This window comes from Etheostoma cragini, chromosome 3, assembly GCF_013103735.1.
Source record: "Etheostoma cragini isolate CJK2018 chromosome 3, CSU_Ecrag_1.0, whole genome shotgun sequence".
Taxonomy (NCBI): Eukaryota; Metazoa; Chordata; class Actinopteri; order Perciformes; family Percidae; genus Etheostoma; species Etheostoma cragini.
In genome coordinates this window covers 11,268,673-11,285,710 of record NC_048409.1, presented here as the reverse complement: position 1 = coordinate 11,285,710, position 17,038 = coordinate 11,268,673, and the positions used below count along the sequence as shown (strand labels likewise).

General features: G+C 38.5%; 1 protein-coding gene across 4 annotated transcripts in view; it reads left to right on the top strand.

Annotated features, from left to right (window-relative positions):
• stx1a (syntaxin 1A (brain)) overlaps nucleotides 1–17,038 on the top strand; it is a 58,043-nt gene that overhangs the window by 36,293 nt on the left and 4,712 nt on the right. For 2 of the 4 annotated variants that reach the window (XR_004656032.1, XM_034867274.1), the window contains exons 4-9: nucleotides 1,161–1,235; nucleotides 4,212–4,285; nucleotides 5,959–6,067; nucleotides 13,824–13,897; nucleotides 13,992–14,126; nucleotides 16,186–16,296. Coding sequence is in view for 2 of the 4 variants with exons in the window: in XM_034867274.1 (XP_034723165.1) it covers nucleotides 1,161–1,235; nucleotides 4,212–4,285; nucleotides 5,959–6,067; nucleotides 13,824–13,897; nucleotides 13,992–14,126; nucleotides 16,186–16,296 (578 nt within the window). In the remaining 2 variants the exon portion in view is untranslated. Of the gene's footprint in view, nucleotides 1–1,160; nucleotides 1,236–4,211; nucleotides 4,286–5,958; nucleotides 6,068–13,823; nucleotides 13,898–13,991; nucleotides 15,373–15,822; nucleotides 15,934–16,185; nucleotides 16,297–17,038 lie in introns of those variants that run through there. The other 2 variants (XR_004656033.1, XM_034867275.1) reach the window with 2 other exon arrangements.

The window sequence follows — 17,038 nt, the reverse complement described above, 5'->3', positions numbered from 1 at the left end:
TGTGATTGGCTGCTTAGAAATTAAGTGTTAACGAGCAGTTGGACAGGTGTACCTAATAAAGTGGCCGGTGAGTGTAAAGTTCTAATCATTTTTAAGCTTTTTTCTTATCGCTAAATATGTGCAAAGTAGTAGGATCATCTCTTATTATCTTTGTGATTTATGCCGCTTTAAAAATGCAGGAAAAAGAAACTGGCTTCCTGGGGATTGGGAACATATGGAGAGTTCGTTCTCTTATGGCATTAAGATGATAAATGACTCACTTTCTCACTTCTTTCAATGTGCTAAAGATGGCAGTTAATGCTCCAGGGTAATTTGTGTGTGTGTGTCTGTGTGTGTGTGTGTGTGTGTGTGTGTGTGTGTGCGTGTGCGTGTGTGTTTGTGCGCGTGTGCGTGTGTGTGTGTGAAACCATCTATCTCCCTGACGATGTACATGAAATATCCTATACTGTATGTTCCCTATGTGCATTCACTCTAGGTGAAAACATCCAGATTATTTTCAGCAATCTCCTTAAGCCAATCATATATCATACTGTTAAACTTTAAAACTATTCTCCTCTCTGCTGCTGTGAGTTTTCATTTCAGTATGAACCGACACGACCCTTCTCCACTCCATTCACCTCTGAGTCTTTATCACACCCAGTGCCAAGTGTTCCTTCCACTGAGCTCATCTAAAGTCCTGCTCCACATTCTATTGTCCAGATCTTCAGCCAACCCTCTGCACCTCTTTCACCATCATCACCAGTGTCTAGTCACTAGTTTGATGATTCAGTTTGTATCAGTGAAATCTGCCCTACTACAGCTTCTGCTGTACTCCATCGTGATTTCACTTGTTTCTCTGGTCACCAAAATAGCAAATCTTACTTCTCAGCACCCACATATTGTACACCCATCAACCCACATGAGTTCCATCTTTGTGTCTTCACAGTACAGTATGTATGTTTGAGGGTGTGGGCCTGGATGGAAGGAGGCAAGTGAAGGATGCTGGGACTCTTTTTACAAAAGAGAAAGCACAAAGAAAGACTTGATGTGCTGCTGTGGACTGAAGCTGATGAATTGTTTGTCCCTGTTGGGAGTGACACTGTGAAAGGCAGTAAGTTAGTTAAGTTAGTTAAGTCCAGTAATCTCTTTTCTTCTCTCCGCTTTTCTTTTTTTATCCTCAGAAACTAAGGCCGAGCTGGAGGATCTCATGGCAGACATCAAGAAGTTTGCCAACAAAATACGCTCCAAATTAAAGAGTGAGTATCTCCTGCTAGAGCTTCAGCTAATTATTATTATTTTTTTATGTCAGTGAAACCCTTTTGCTTGTTTGTGTTCAAATAATTACATGTTAAGTACACAACATTTCCAATATTGTCAAATTGCTACGAGTTGATCAGCAGCCAAAAATATGAAACATGAAATACAAGCTCATCTTTGTGTTTGAAGTTGTAATTAGAAAATCTTTGCTAATTTCACAGTATAATTGACTGTTTTACAATTAAGCATTTTGTGCTCTTTTGACTCCCCTATGAGGGATTTTTAATTAACTGAAATGCCGTGGTGTATATAATTTTATTGAATTATAATTAGTAATGCATTAATCTGTAGATTACTTTGGGGTTATAGCTGGTAAAGGTGGGTCTTATTTTTCAAGTTCATGTACAATTTCACCAAGGGATCAATAAAGTGCTGCCTTAACCTATAAGAATGCATCATAATTTATTTCTTGATTACATATGTGTTTTATCTGAATCTGCAAAGTAACTAAAGGTATCAAATAAATGCAGTGGAGTAAAAAAACCACTTAGATGTAGAATGCGGAAGAAGTATAAAGTAGCAGACAATGGAAACATTCATGAAATGTACAGGTGATCCAAATTCAGTGCAGTAGACTTCCTGCGTAAATGTACTTAGTTACTTTCCACCACTGTCGATATTGACAATCAATCAACAGAAACTTAATCAGCAACTATTTTCATAACTTTAACACACATTTCACAGACCAAAGGATTAATTGTTAAATCAAGAAAATACATGGCAGATTAATCCAGACTGAAAATAATCCTTAATTGCTGCCCTGAAATTTGTGTCAAAGTATTACGAATACATCCATAACGAGTTTGTGCAGCCGTTTGTCTTTTATGGGACGTGTCGGCCTGGGTGCTTTCTCAGGAGAGGACAGAGAGTCACAAGTGAGACATGAAGAGATGGTAAACTGTATAGCATTTGGCAGCTAACAGACAAACTCAGTTTACACTCGTAGAGTCTGTCCTGCAGTGGGCAGACTGATTAGTGTCACTCGCCACAGAGGTGGTGGCTGTGATTCATATGCACAAGCACACACTGATTTTCTTCACAATTGACTAATGTTTCAGTAACATACTGTGTGCAGCCATAAAGGATGTGTAGTTGGTCTTTGATCCCGCCCCCTGACATAGATACTTCTTGTGTTCACCAATCTCATTTAGTGAATTTCCAATACTGGCAGCTTGCTAATCTTCCCCTTTTTTCTTTTTCTTCTGGCACATATGAAAATGTTCTCATATTTACATGTGTCCATCACATAACAAAATGTCTGCTATGTAAGATACTATTGACAGTGTTGTGTGCCTCCCTGGGACTGAGGTGTTGAAGAATCGAGGTCAGAGATAAAATATCTGTATACAGTATCTTCCAGGAGAGTGGAGCACAATTTCAGTGCACAAAACAATAATAGTCCCAATCTCTCGCCTGGCGTGCCTACTGGTACACACATTCATGTACAGTTTTGTGTACACATACACTGATACACACAAGTGCTATTGGGCGGTACAGGCTCTGCATCACAAGCCTCTCTAATGGTGTCACTGAAGTTCTCATCAGTTTTTGCCACAGGATACCTTTGCGTGTGTTTGTGTGCATGCATGCGTGACCTCTTTGTCAAACTGCACCCTGAGATAGATCCTCAAAATGGACTAACATTATTTACTCTTTTGCTTTGCAGTAATATCCAATCAAATGCATTCAGTAAGGGAATTTCTTCAAAAACAGAAGAAAAACTATTCAGATGAAAATGTTGTTAGATCTAGGAATATCTTAAAGAATTTATATTTAGCAGACCTGCTTTGGCACACCTTTTATCATTGTCCTGCAGATATAAATTAAGACACTTTTTTTGTTTTACTTATGCTGTGAGTTATAAAATGACGCCATGTGCTCATTTGCATATGTGTGCCATCATTATGCATTCATTTGCATAAAGCTTAGTGTTTGTGTCAACAAAGTAGATAGAAAGAAACAGACATCTTTAGCCAAATCACAAATTCAATACACGAATTGATTTTATCTCATAATTATTACTTGGGTAGCCTATCTTTTGAAGTAAAAAAAGAAACTCTACAAAAATTCTTCTGCTTCTTTGCTCCTCACAAAACAGATTCAGAGAGAGGTGACTGTTTTGGTGGCCACAGGAGAAACATATCTTGCGTGCTTGCTGGACAATATTAAATACTGAAAAAAAGTCGCTAAGGGGGGTCTGAAAAGTCTATAAATCTAGCAACGAAGTTGCTAAATTGGCAACACTATTTTCATGGAGACAGATGTGTGCATGGAGGGGAGGGTCTGTTTATGTGTGTGTGTAGAATGACAGAGAGACTGAGGAGAGCAGGGAAAGGAAATGCAGCTGAACCAATGTGTGTTTTAAATAGCGTTAAAACAAATAAAATAATAATGAAACGCAATGTGTTGCAGCCAGTGTTGATTGTTTGGCAGCCGGTGTTGATTGTGTGGCGCACCGCCACAGATTAGTCTATGTGTGGGGAAACACTGAGGTGTCTCAAAAAACCAATGTGGGTTATAATGATCTCCTGAAATTGAATAATGATGTTTCTTTTCATCTGACACCACCATCAGGTCAAAATGTCAGCTTTGCAAACAAAAAAAGAGTGTTTTGGCAGATGGCCATGAGGTTTCCTTAGCACATTCTGCTCTAATCAATACAATTCTTTTTGATTTATAAACCTCATCACCTTTCCTCTGGCACAAGTGTGCCATCCCCAGATTAACACTTGGCTCTGAGAACACTAACATCATCAGTGTGTTACAGTATGTAACACTTTTTTCTCGTGTGGTGTAATGCATGTTTAGAAGCTGTCAACAGCACTGCAGTCTGTAGTATTTTCTTTGTCTTGGTGTTAATTTTTAAGAAGAGCACTCACTCTGTAATTGAATGTACATTTGTGTTTAAATTTTAGGTATTCAGCAAACCATTGAACAAGAAGAAAGCCAGAACAAGGCATCAGCTGACCTGAGGATACGCAAGACACAGGTACAGTTCAGAGACACTTGAAAATATAGGATTTTCTCGCCTAAATTTTTACCCTTAAAAAAGTGCTGTAGTTTCCACATGCTTTGGCCTTCTGGGATGACCCTGAGTTCATTGGGAAGTTAACACTCTCAACTTGTTGTTTCTAGTGGCAGTGTGACACTAGGCCTTACTGACACAGAGCTATAGAGGTTAGAACACAGAATTTCTATTTCCGTCCAAGTAAATCATCTGAAAAATTAATAAAAAGCACTACTGTAAGCATATTACATGGGCTATATACTAAAATAGTACTCTAGCCACATGTCTTAACTTAGAACAGAAAAGATCCAGAAAAAAATTACTTATAAAATGGATTTTATATGAATGTATTTCTACAGATATGTCTGTGCGTTTGTCTTATTTCTTATTTCTAAAAAAGCCAAAAAAGTGCTAAATACAAAACTTCTGAAATACAAAAACACATCCACATCACTCACAGATATGTCTGAAAGAAGTACATACATAGATTTATAGAAATAAGTAATCATAATTTCATGAAATGGTGAAATGCCATCAGAAGGCCATATTTTTGCCTTGAGACAGCTGTAAGAGATCACAGGAATAGTTTTTGTTGGCCATGTTTGATATCAATCAACTCGTCTTCTTATTGGCTACACAGGGATGCCAGTTTTATGACCTTATCCTCTAATTTGTGGGCTCCACTGTCAATCTTTCCCACGTGGGCCCAATGGGGAGTGTGAGATTTCATTTGCTTAGCTTGGGGGTATCTTGAGATAAGCTGATGCTATTGGCTGGGAACAAGGTTCATTGCAATCTGCACGAGCCAGAGAATGTAACGGTGTCTTTGGTTTTTCTGTAGCGTGCCCAGGGAAAAAGATACACACGATTGAAACCAAGAAATGGTTCTAGATTTCTCTACGTCAAAACTTGGGCTGAAACTACAAGATTGTGAGGGGACCAGATAATTATGGATTACAAGGCTTGGATATTCTAACACCTTAGGGTGTTTTCGATGTAGGAAACTAATGTTTTTGGCGATTTTTCACCGCTGTGGTTAAAGACACGAGGAGACAGGTAGGAAACACACACTCGATTAGACTCAAATCTTTCTGTGTTTCTTTACTTCAGAACATGATTATAACCGTTGTGAGTCACCTTATTGCTTCGTGTGTGGGCTCTATGGAATCAGGAGACTTTAAGCTTTCAAATGATGTATGGCATGAGCATGTTTATGACGGTTTAATGCTTACAATTTATGAGAGAAGTCAGCACTTACGAAAAACGGCGAGTTTATCTCCCGTGGACGGGAACTATGCGCCCAACATTATTAAGAAAAAGTAAAATGTTTTATAAAAATTTTATTTTTTGATGCCAAAATCTCCCCATTACTACTAATTACTACCTGCAGCACCTCATTTCCTCTGTCCAGAGCATTGTGGGCCAACCAACACATTCAGAAATCTAGCATTTTTAATATGCTTAACTGACTACTTTGAGTTTCCTTAACTGTGTCACCTTTTCAGTGTGACCACAATACATGCTCAACTAACTTTAAATGAATATGTATTATGAAATGAGGACAAAGCAACACTGGCTGACCCCTGTTCATTTACAATTAAATGACTTATCAAGACTGTGTCTACTGCTGTTGTTGTTCCTCGCTGTGTCTCCAGCACTCCACACTGTCCCGTAAGTTTGTCGAGGTGATGTCAGAATACAACACCACCCAGTCAGACTACAGGGAGCGCTGCAAGGGACGCATTCAGAGACAGCTGGAGATCAGTGAGTAAACCTGGGAGACTAAACCCTCCACCACCCTTCATAATGACTGCACACATATTAACACTGTATGAATTACATTAGAAACACATCAGAATCTCTTCCCAATCATAGTATTGTGCAGTTTAAAATCGTAAACAGATTCACGAACTTATACCAAAAACAAAGTGTTATTTATGTGCAATGATTTGACAACATACCTTTCAAACAAGGGTCACTGTAAATTGGGTGAAACTTTTGCTGTTCATGATTTCTTTACAACTTCTTTAGCTCTTTGTCAAAACCAAATGAGACAAAAAAAGTCATATTTCATATATTTCCATGCACATCTTTTTATCCATTATCATCATTTATCTTCATCATGCTCCAATTATTAGTTAGATGCAATGTGCAATTAGAAAAATACTATAGTCCGGGGGGGATATGTGGGTTGCTAAGAAAACATTATAACAACAGCAACATACAACAATATAAATGTAATTTTTAATTGCATTTAGCCAAATAATATTCATCTAAAAAGCTATAAGCCTTATACAGAATACCAAAAGGCTATGACAAAAACATTTTTAATGTTCAAAGGTGAAAGACTTCAGCACCGGACAGCGCCCATGTAGCCACATTTACATGTATAACAGCACAATACATTCAAGGTGTGATGACAACAACAAGAAGTCAATTTATTCCATATGCATAATTAGACAACTGTGCACTGGTAATAATGTTTCAGATGAAAAGGCTATCACAATGTCAGAAAAGAAATTAATAACATTCAGCCCACACACACACACACACGTCATAGGGTATACAGGTGGCACAAGCACGCAGCCAGGTATTGTATTGAGATCCAATGAGCTGGTAATTGACTTTTACTTTTTTTTTTTTTTTAAATCCAAAGAAATACTAAAATTCTTGCCTGGAACTACACCGATTTGTGACGAGGCTAAAGCATCCCCTAGCTAGCTGCGTGCCGGCTGCAGTTTGATGTAAAAAAAACAAGTTCAGAATTTTACATATTAACTATTTTTTACAATTTTTATTAGTGGGAAAAAAGAGGCTTTAAAATGGGTGGTAAAAATAATAAACCTCAGCTCCAAGCTGTTTGCTGTTTATTCACTTCAGCATCAACTTCATCTGTATTGTCCCAGAGTGGAATTTATCTGGCGGACAGGTAAAACACAGAACAAAGACTTGAACATAAAACATAACAAAATGCACAACACTTAGTATGTATATGTGACAACATCAGTTACAGCATCAAATAAAACCAGGAGTACATCCAACTGGTATCATGCCCCCCCCCTCCCCCAACAAACTGTCCTTTAAACATTTTCTTTATAGAAAATTTCAGTTTATCCAATCCATACAGTATTTCATTTAGTGTGTACCAAAACAACCAGTCTCACAGTAAAACCACTTAAACCACTCCAAAACACCACATGACCAACACCTACACCCATATATATATGCACGTGCCAGGTTGCCGCAGCTCTGATAGAAGCTCATCACTCTCGTGTCACACTGTAGGTGTCATATGACTTGACAGGTATTAGCTGCAGGCCCCGAGCTCCTGGACCAGACCCTGCCACGGCCTCTGCCACGGCATCCTGGCAGGCTGCACCATGCCAGCTGCCCCTAACAGTCACCGTGATACAGTCACCTTATACACAATTCACACACACACATGCAGACCAGAACAATATGACTCATTTAGTGGTAACAGCAGAGGCGAGTAGGAGCAGTTATGTTGCAGGGCACTTGGCACAGATGTAATTTTCTTTGGCCATCTGCAGAGTCACAGGAGGCCTTAGCTGATATTACTTGTAGTCAGGGAAGGGATTAGACATGCAGGGAGAGTACGGAGATGGATTGAGAGGTGGGACATTATGAGTATGAGGCAAATAAATAAATGCAGTTTTTGGTTTTGGAGGAAACAAAATTGCAAGTATCTATTAAAGCTTTTCCTTCAGATTACATTTGTCCTGATTTTGATCTAACACAATTGAATTCCTTTGGGGTTATATGGCAAGAGAGCTGTGTTTCTGTTGTGCCAACCTCTTTGACTTATTTGTGTGTGAATCAATGCGTGTCACACACAGAGGGAAACCTAGGCTGGTCTATCAGACTGAATATCAATATTTCCTCTGCTGCTTCCCTTCACCATTCACCTATGAATACAGAAATAAGATAAACATGAAACAACCCTGTGACATACTGTAAACGTAATTATCAAGACAACACTTTTTTTCCGCCTTTACGGGTAAACCCAAGTCCAAATATATTTGCATCAACCCTTTGGGTTTCTTCTTTATAAATGAAATGGCTTCACTTTAAATGCACTTAGTTAAAACGTTAATAATACACTGTATTATTTACCAGTTTTGATAACTGACCCGTATCTTATCTCATTAATAACAGTGATTAAAATAAATTAAAATATTTTTTCCATAATGAGATGCTAAGCTATAGAAAGGAAACACTTATTTTTTGCCAAGAGTTTCCACGGTAATTAGGAAGCCTGAGGCGGTTAGCTTAGCTTAGCATAAAGCCACCCAGCTGGTTCCATCAACAGCTGGTTCTATCCAAAGGTAACAAAATCAGCCTAGCAGCGTCTCTAAAGCTTACAAATAACATGTTATCTTGGTGATACACAACATTATTATGTAAATATAATAAATAGATTAAAAAAAGTGTAAACCACACTAGATGTTCACACTTTTTATACAGGTCAAACAAATGAGAGTCAACATGTTAATGAGTGACGTATAAAGGTGATGGTAGGCAGAGTGAGGCCAGCTGTTCTTACTTGCTATCACTCTTTACTGTATGCTAAGCTAAGGTTATCATCTCTTGGCTCCAGTTTAACAGCTGAAAGATGTAAGAGTTATGTCAATCTTCTTATCTCGCTCTTGGCAAGCAAACAATCAAATAAGCATACCAGCATTTCCCAAAATGTGAAACTATTCCTTTAAAGGCACATATCTTTCATGTTCTCAAAGTAGCACATTGGAGATTAATAACAGTAGCACATCTGTTCATCCCCTTGTGTAGCATTTTTGTGTATTATTGATTGAGAATATCACACAGTTAGTTGCTTCCAAAGCAGAAAGGCAGGCCCAGTAGGTTGGATTGGCTTTTGGTCACATGCATCGCAGGGCCTCTTTGACATTTGATCATGTTTTAGTTCCTCACAGTGCCGGGGGAAAAGACTCAGCTGTACACCAACATATTCCTCCTGAATAGTACACAGATTGACCTACATAATATATATAAATATATCTTATAGCAGCTGCATGTGTATGTCATTATAAATATATATGTTAGATACATGCTTTTCTCATTCCTTTACAGAGGAAATTGCAGCGAACAGAAGCTCTTTCACTCTGTGTGTGTGAATATTTGTGTGGTTTGCATTTTCATTCTGTTCTTTGGGGGGGGGGGGGTCACTTCATTTGTGTTACATAACAGTTGAGATGAAATAATGTTGCTCGTAGCAACATCGTATGAATGATTTAATAGCCCATAAATGCTGCGGGTGTAGTGATATTTCTTGGCTTCATTTTAGGCTTCTCAGGGTTTGGGTCTCCATGGTTACAAATAAGAGCCTCCCTCGGAGCCTGTCAGGGCTTTAAAAAAAGGCAAGAAGTGTGTGTGTGTGAATGTGTGTTTGTACGTCTGCGTGGAAAGTGAGCTAAATAGGTTAGAGTAGCACCAGAGTGCCTTTGTTTTTTTCTTCTTCACAATTATCCATGACTCATCGTCACTCTTCTCTGTCCTTCAACTCTAACTGTGACCCTCTTTAATATTGTAGTATAAGCCTTAATAATAGAGGGATTCTTTTTTATCAGAGAGGCCAGAAGAATAGGGAATTGATCACAGTGATGTGGTGAATGTGGTCTCGCTCCTCTTTGTGTCCCCTCATTTGTTAATCTGTAAAATGTCATTGCTAAACATGAGTAGAATCTCAAGCACGGTAATGAAACAGCGGGACCACTTAACCACAACTAACTGAATTTCATTGCTTTGATATGAATATGAAGTTTGGATAAGACACAATGGGCACCGTTTATGTAACAATAAATGAATAAAAGTACACTCTGAAACATACATGGACATTTATGCAGTGGTAAACGGACAGCTTCATCAGTATTCTGTTCATGAAGGCAATCATCGGCGCTGACTCCTGAGCATCATCACTCACCATATACCTACCTGCTCTGCACTGGGGCCTCTATCACACATATAAACACAATGCACATACACACACTCACATACACTTTGATTAGGTAACAAATAGAGGTTTTGTTGTTGCCTTCACAATCTCCCAGGAGCCACAGCTGCTGGAGGCCCAGAGAGAAAAATCAGAGCGATATCTGACAAAGCTACAGTAGTTGTTAAGGTCTAAACAGTTATATTATAGATGAACATGAATTGTCCAGTGTGTTTTAATCACTTTACATTTTTAGGATACATACTTGCTTACTTTTTTGCCAAGAGTTAGAATAAAATATAGACACCATTTTTATGACTGTACAGTAAATATAACGCTTTCCCCAACAGGGTTAACCCCTATGTGCCCATGGTCCTATGTTCTTGATAAAAGCAAATGTAAGAGACTGCCAACGTCTTAGATTGGCATAGCGGGACTAATGCACAAATGTGAATTATTCTGGAACCTTTCAGTTCATTTTTTATTTCCAAAGGGACCGACCAAAATGCCTCTGGATGCAATTTAATATAAAATTGTGAGACAAGTGGTTGTGATTGGTCCATTCAGTTTCTCTTCAGTTGAAATTATATAAATGTGAGGTGGCCAGATGCAAATGAAACATAAGATGGCAGATTAATCTGGTTTCCGGGTTACTGAAAGCTATATTCTTGACTTAATCATCAAGGGAGATGGCCATTTCAAATGCAGTTCAAATGCTAAAAATTGGCCGGCCACTTTGGAGATATCAATATTTTTAAAAAGGGAGAAATTAAAACTTTTGCGGCCCTATTGAGGGTGTTTCTAAGAGTATATCAGTAAGATAACAGTTGTAGGTGGGGGATTAAAAAAATTGTCCTAAAGGAGCATACATTGCTGAGAATATTAAAACCTTTAAAAGGTCTTGTTATTGTGTCATAAAAGCATATTAAGCCGGGGAACATATATCCTGGGAACATAGATTCGCTTCCCTACCAAAAGCAATTATCTTAGCTATGCCAGCTAGCTGTTCGCCTCCATTTCATTGCTTTCTGCAGATATTTCTCAAAAAAATTAAGTCTCCCTTGGAGCTGTAGCTCGAGCGGTCTTGACGCATTTGAACTCAAACAATAGATATCACTACATTAACTCATAAGCAAGCTAATGAGACAGAGCTACTAGTGCTTTTAGTCTTTTTAAAAAGCTTTTTTTCTCTTGTCCTTTTTGCTTTTTTATCTTGTAAAATACTCCAATACTTGAACCTCTTTAGGCCTTTAACAATCCTTCAAATCAAACAATCTGAGGGAAAATATGTTCACATATAAGCAGCATTTATGCCCTAGGCAATTACAAGGACACACTGTACATTCTCTTTCTAAACAAGACCATGTTTAAAACTGAACTCTCAGCAAGTTGTAAGAACTGAAATCAGATTGTTTTAAATCATTTCTGATTACTTTACATAGTTGCACTACTTACATTTCCTAATATTAGCTTTGTCTTGCTTTCACATGAAACCCCTGCTCCTTGATGCGCTGTAACTTGCAGATGACGTTTCTTTAAAGTCTTTGTGTTAATGTCTCAGCTCGAACTGCAAGGGGCGCTTAGTAAGGGACACAGGGTGTCTTCATGGGGAAGAGACCGTACTGTACTGTACATACTGTGTCTAGCCCTAGAGAGGATTTAATAAGCAAAGAAAAGATTGGAGATGATGCTGACGGAGTCTTACTGTGACCTACAGTGTCAGCGGGGCGGACATGGGGCCCAAGAGAAGTAGCTCTGCAGGCGAAGTAAGCACTCATACACGATAATATTAATGTAGGTGTAGTGAAGAGGTTAGAGAAATGTTCATAAAGTAGGTCAACTCTCTGTGGAACAAAGAGCAGACACATCAGCAGGAAGAAGCGGCAAGAAATGCTGTGGTGATGTCTCTAACTTTCCGTTACTCTCAAAAAAGGACATGCATTAAGAGGCCCGTTGGCTCTTGTTTGCCTTTCCTGACAGTTGGAAGGGAAATGTCAACAGTTATCTATGATTAAATATGAGATTAAATCTTAATGGCTACAACAGATGTTCAGACTGACCCAAACTGTTCTGATTCTATCAAACATGATTGATATTTCTGACTCAGTAATTCTACGTGATCTGTCTTTTTTTTTTACATCCCCAAATGCGCTACAGTACCTTCATATGTTACTGGTCAGGTCTTTTTAAAGGCAAGAAAATCAAACTTGTTTGGAAGGTTTTATAAACTGGGGCGTCAGATATAGAAACGGTTCAAAACAGAATAGAAAACATGCAACATGTTCATTGATTCTTCTTCCAACAGTATAAGAGGTTAATGACACATGCCATGCACATGATGAAAGACGTGATGTAGTACAAATACTATATATATTTGTTATATTCTATAACCACCGGAGGGTCTCAGGTTCAAGTGTGAACTGGTAGCTGGAGAGATGCCAGTTCACCTTCTGGTTATTGCCAATGGGCTTTTGAGCAAGGCACCAAACCCCCCTTAACCGCTCAGGGCGCCTGTTCAGCAGTCGCAACCCACTCACTCTGACGTTCTGTATTTCAGGCCTGTGTTTAGTGTGTTAATTGTAAGTTCCCCAAAGGGGATCAATAAAGAGTATAAAATAAAATAATTTAATTAAAAAGGAATCCTTGGCATGTTTGTCTATAATCCTTCACAGCTTTAAAACAGATCAAAATCCACCATGACAAATAGATTAACAGAGAAAGCGAAATACACTATAAATGGGAGCCATTCGAGAAGTCATTTTACATGATTATTATATATATATATATATATATATATATATATATATATATATATATATATATATATATATATATTATATGTATGATTATTCTTATATTAATTGGACAAGCAGCTGCATGTGGAAGACCTTATTATGGCAAGAAAACATGCCATAATGTCAAAGGAGTGGGGGTTAAGTGTTAGATGTATAAACTGCTGAGCAGACCATGACTCAGTTGTAATGCTGTAGATGTTTGGACGGGGCTGTGTTTATATGACTGAAGTTGTGTTGAGGTGTGCGTCTGGAGGCCAACGGAAGTGTGCTTCCAATTGAGCTTGTATTTTAGGTTGCATTCAAATAAGCATTTGGGATGCCTGGTTGAACACTGAAAAATCCACAACCACGCACATACACTCAAAGACCAATGATGATATAGACTAAATTATCTGGATTTTCACATCCGCTACTGTTCAAGATGCAAGAATAAAGACTTTAAAATGCAGTATGGGTTGCAGATGGATGGAGAGAAAATGAGCTTGTGGAAAAGAGTCACATACGGTTGTTCTAATTCATCCTTAGGCAAACTTTTGGGGGGTGGGCTATTATCATTAGGGCGTTGTATTAGTCATTCCTAATGTTGTCTTTATCCAACGTAGTAAGGAAAGCCTCTTAAACCGATAGCATTGCACCTACACTTCTTAACTCCTGGGCTTAAATTGACTGTATTATCCACACATGGTACATCTCTTCAACACCTACGAACATGAATGCTTTTATAGATGCTTATGGGTGTGTGTGGTTGCCCTTTTAGCTGGGAGAAACACAACAAATGAGGAGCTGGAGAGCATGTTGGAGAGTGACAACCCTGCTATCTTTACCTCGGGGGTAAGCAATACAACAAATGTAACATCCTGAGTGAGTGAATTTTAATCTTATTCTACTCCTCTCTTAAATCTTTCCATCCGTTGTACCATCATAGATCATTATGGACAACATCACCGAGCAAGCTATGAATGAGATTGAGACACGGCACAATGAAATCATCAAGCTGGAAAACAGCATCAGAGAGCTTCACGACATGTTCATGGACATGGCCATGCTGGTGGAGAGCCAGGTGAAAATGTCAATCCTCTCTCAGTACCTACAGCTGTGTAGTTTGGGGCTCAGCCAAATGCATGTGAAAATAATCCTGCAAATACAATCAGTAATTGGCAATCCACCTGCGACATGGACATTATAAAGAAGATACACTAAGTTCCTGTTTGTAGATTTAGAGTTTCTTCATGTCAGTGGTTTGAAATGTGCCCTGGCTAATGCAAAGGTTCAGTAGCACACTGTGTTCACAATGGTAAAATCATTAACCAGCTCTCTTGCTGCAGCAGCTGCTGCCGCTTCTCCCTGTCATGACAATAATTCCACCACAGACAGACCGCAACTAGCAGTCTTTTAATTTACATAAAAGTTGTAGAGGAAATTAGTACAGAGTTGGATGGAGGTTATGTTTTCAGCTCCAACTGGTTCTCTGTTTGCAAAATATCTCAGTAAATTTAGACAGAAATTTGGAACAGATCATTATTGGCTCAAGGATCAGTTGATTGGAATCTGTATATGGGATTTCTGCCATTTTTCTAATTCATAATTATCATGCTGCTCTCATGAGCTGAAAGGAAAATCTGACATCTGGGACTAAGTAAGGATACTAAACAGCATTGCATTAATTTGCTAATTCTGTTATAGTTTTAAATTATAAACAAACCTTGACTTTACAGGGGCTTTGGCTTTGTAAGTTGGAGATTTTTCAGAATTTCTCATTCCCATTTCTTAGTAATGTTATTCTGTCAGAGAACAGAAATGCTCTGAGCTTATAATGTACATTGTACTGACGTGTGTGCCCCCCCCCCACACACACACACACACACACACAAACACACCAACACACACACACAGATGAATTGTTTCCCTCCTCAGAAATAGTATAGTGAGTTATGCAAATGGTTATGTGAGCTATGAATGATGAAGTACATTTTTGCGTGCAAGTCATATGAATAATAGCACAATTCAATAGCAGGCATAATGTTAGTGTGGGAGTCATAATTGCGTAAATGTCTAATAATTATTATTATTATTAGTATTGTTTGTGTGTAAACTCTTTCAATCTCTTGCCACGCTTATGAAAACTCTAAATGTAATTGACTAACCCTTCCTTTATTATCAGAGTGCCACAGCTTTAATTGTTGGTTAATTTTGCCTTTATCAGCTTGCACTCTCTTTTCTCTCTTTTTTCACACAACACTGTTACCACCACAATGACTCTAAGCTGTAGAGAATAGAGAACAGCGCTCCCCTTCTCACACAGAAAGGTAATTTACCTAAATCCACAATGTTTTTTTCAACTTACATCATTGTTGCAGTGAATGCGTGGTTTATATTAATATGTATTTTATTTAAAAAAAAGGGTTGATTCTTTATTTTATTACCATTGTTTTAACACATGCAATATTAGGCTTTTTTTTGTTAATGAATTCTGATGGTTAATGACTTCTGCTGCTTTCATAAATAATAGTGTTAGTAGGAATGAACACATATGAATAAAGATAGGAAACAAAAACAGAAGTTAATATAGTTTTTCTTCACAATACACAAGTCTTTCCCATTATCTTCTATGCTTAGATATTAAGTATTACACTAGGCATCGTTGTAATTGTGACTTAAAATCTATGAGATCTAAATCTCAGTGTGGTTAAAGATGGTCCTGAATGGGAGCTCTAGACATCCCTACACAATAAATGCATTTCTTGTTTTTTTTTCAGGGTGAACTGGTGAACAACATTGAGCGAAGTGTGCTGGACGCCTACGAATTTGTGGAGCAGGCAAAAGAGAACATCCCGAAATGCAAAAAGTTTAAAAAGACAGGAAAACGGGTGAGATTTAAGAAGCACACAGTCAACCAACTAACTAATTATTTCCTCTTTTTTTCCTCTTCTTCTTCCTCCCTTTCTGCTTCTCCTTTTTCTGTCCTCATCGTCAACCATTATTCCTCCCTTTTCCCCTCACCTCCTCTCCATCTGAATCCACTCCTACTTCTCCAAATCCTTCTGCATCCACATCTGCTCCCTCTTCCTTCTTCCTGTCCGCATGTCTTCCACACCTCCTCTGTAACTAACCTCTCCTAGGGGGAAATGATAGACCGCATAGAGTACAATGTGGAGCACTCAGTAGACTATGTGGAGAGGGCAGTATCAGACACTAAGAAGGCGGTTAAATACCAGAGTAAAGCCCGGAGGGTGAGTCCCATATACAACAAACCATGCCTGTGCACAAACATGCTATCACATATGAAAGTGATAAATAACTTCAGACACATTGCATGTATTTATTGTAGTCTGTCTTCAGTGTGTGTGTGTGTGTGTGTGTGTGTGTGCATGTATTCTGCATCTGGAGCATGTGAAGCATGTGTGTTTTGAGTGTGTTTGACATATTTTAAATCAGTGATGTCAATCAATATCAATATCAAACAAACAATAGCCCAACTGTACACCCCCTTCTGCTAAAGGTTTGTGAAATCTGGTTAGTAAGAAGGCAAAGATGACAAAATAACTAAAGGTAATGGTTAAACTAATCGAGTCCTATACTTGTGAGGGGATCACACCTGCCGCAATGCAAATTCAGGGGCCAGGGACGTGAAATAGCGGGCCCCCTCTCCTACTTCTGACGCTCTTGATCAGATTCCACCCATTTTTCAATTCTGCCTTCATTTTGATCTACACACCGGTAAAGTTTATGAACTGTATGTTGCACGATTTTTGGGACAGGGGCAAAGTACTTAAAAACACCTCTGTGGTAGTTCCCACTACAATAGGACCAGGACCACACACACACACACACACACACACACACACACACACACACACAATACCAGAATCGTTGTCACTGCTATTAATTACTGAAATGTCCCACGTGAACCATGCAAAATGGTAGTGGTACAAATGTAAATCCTAGCTCTCTTAGTAATACATCAATAAACCC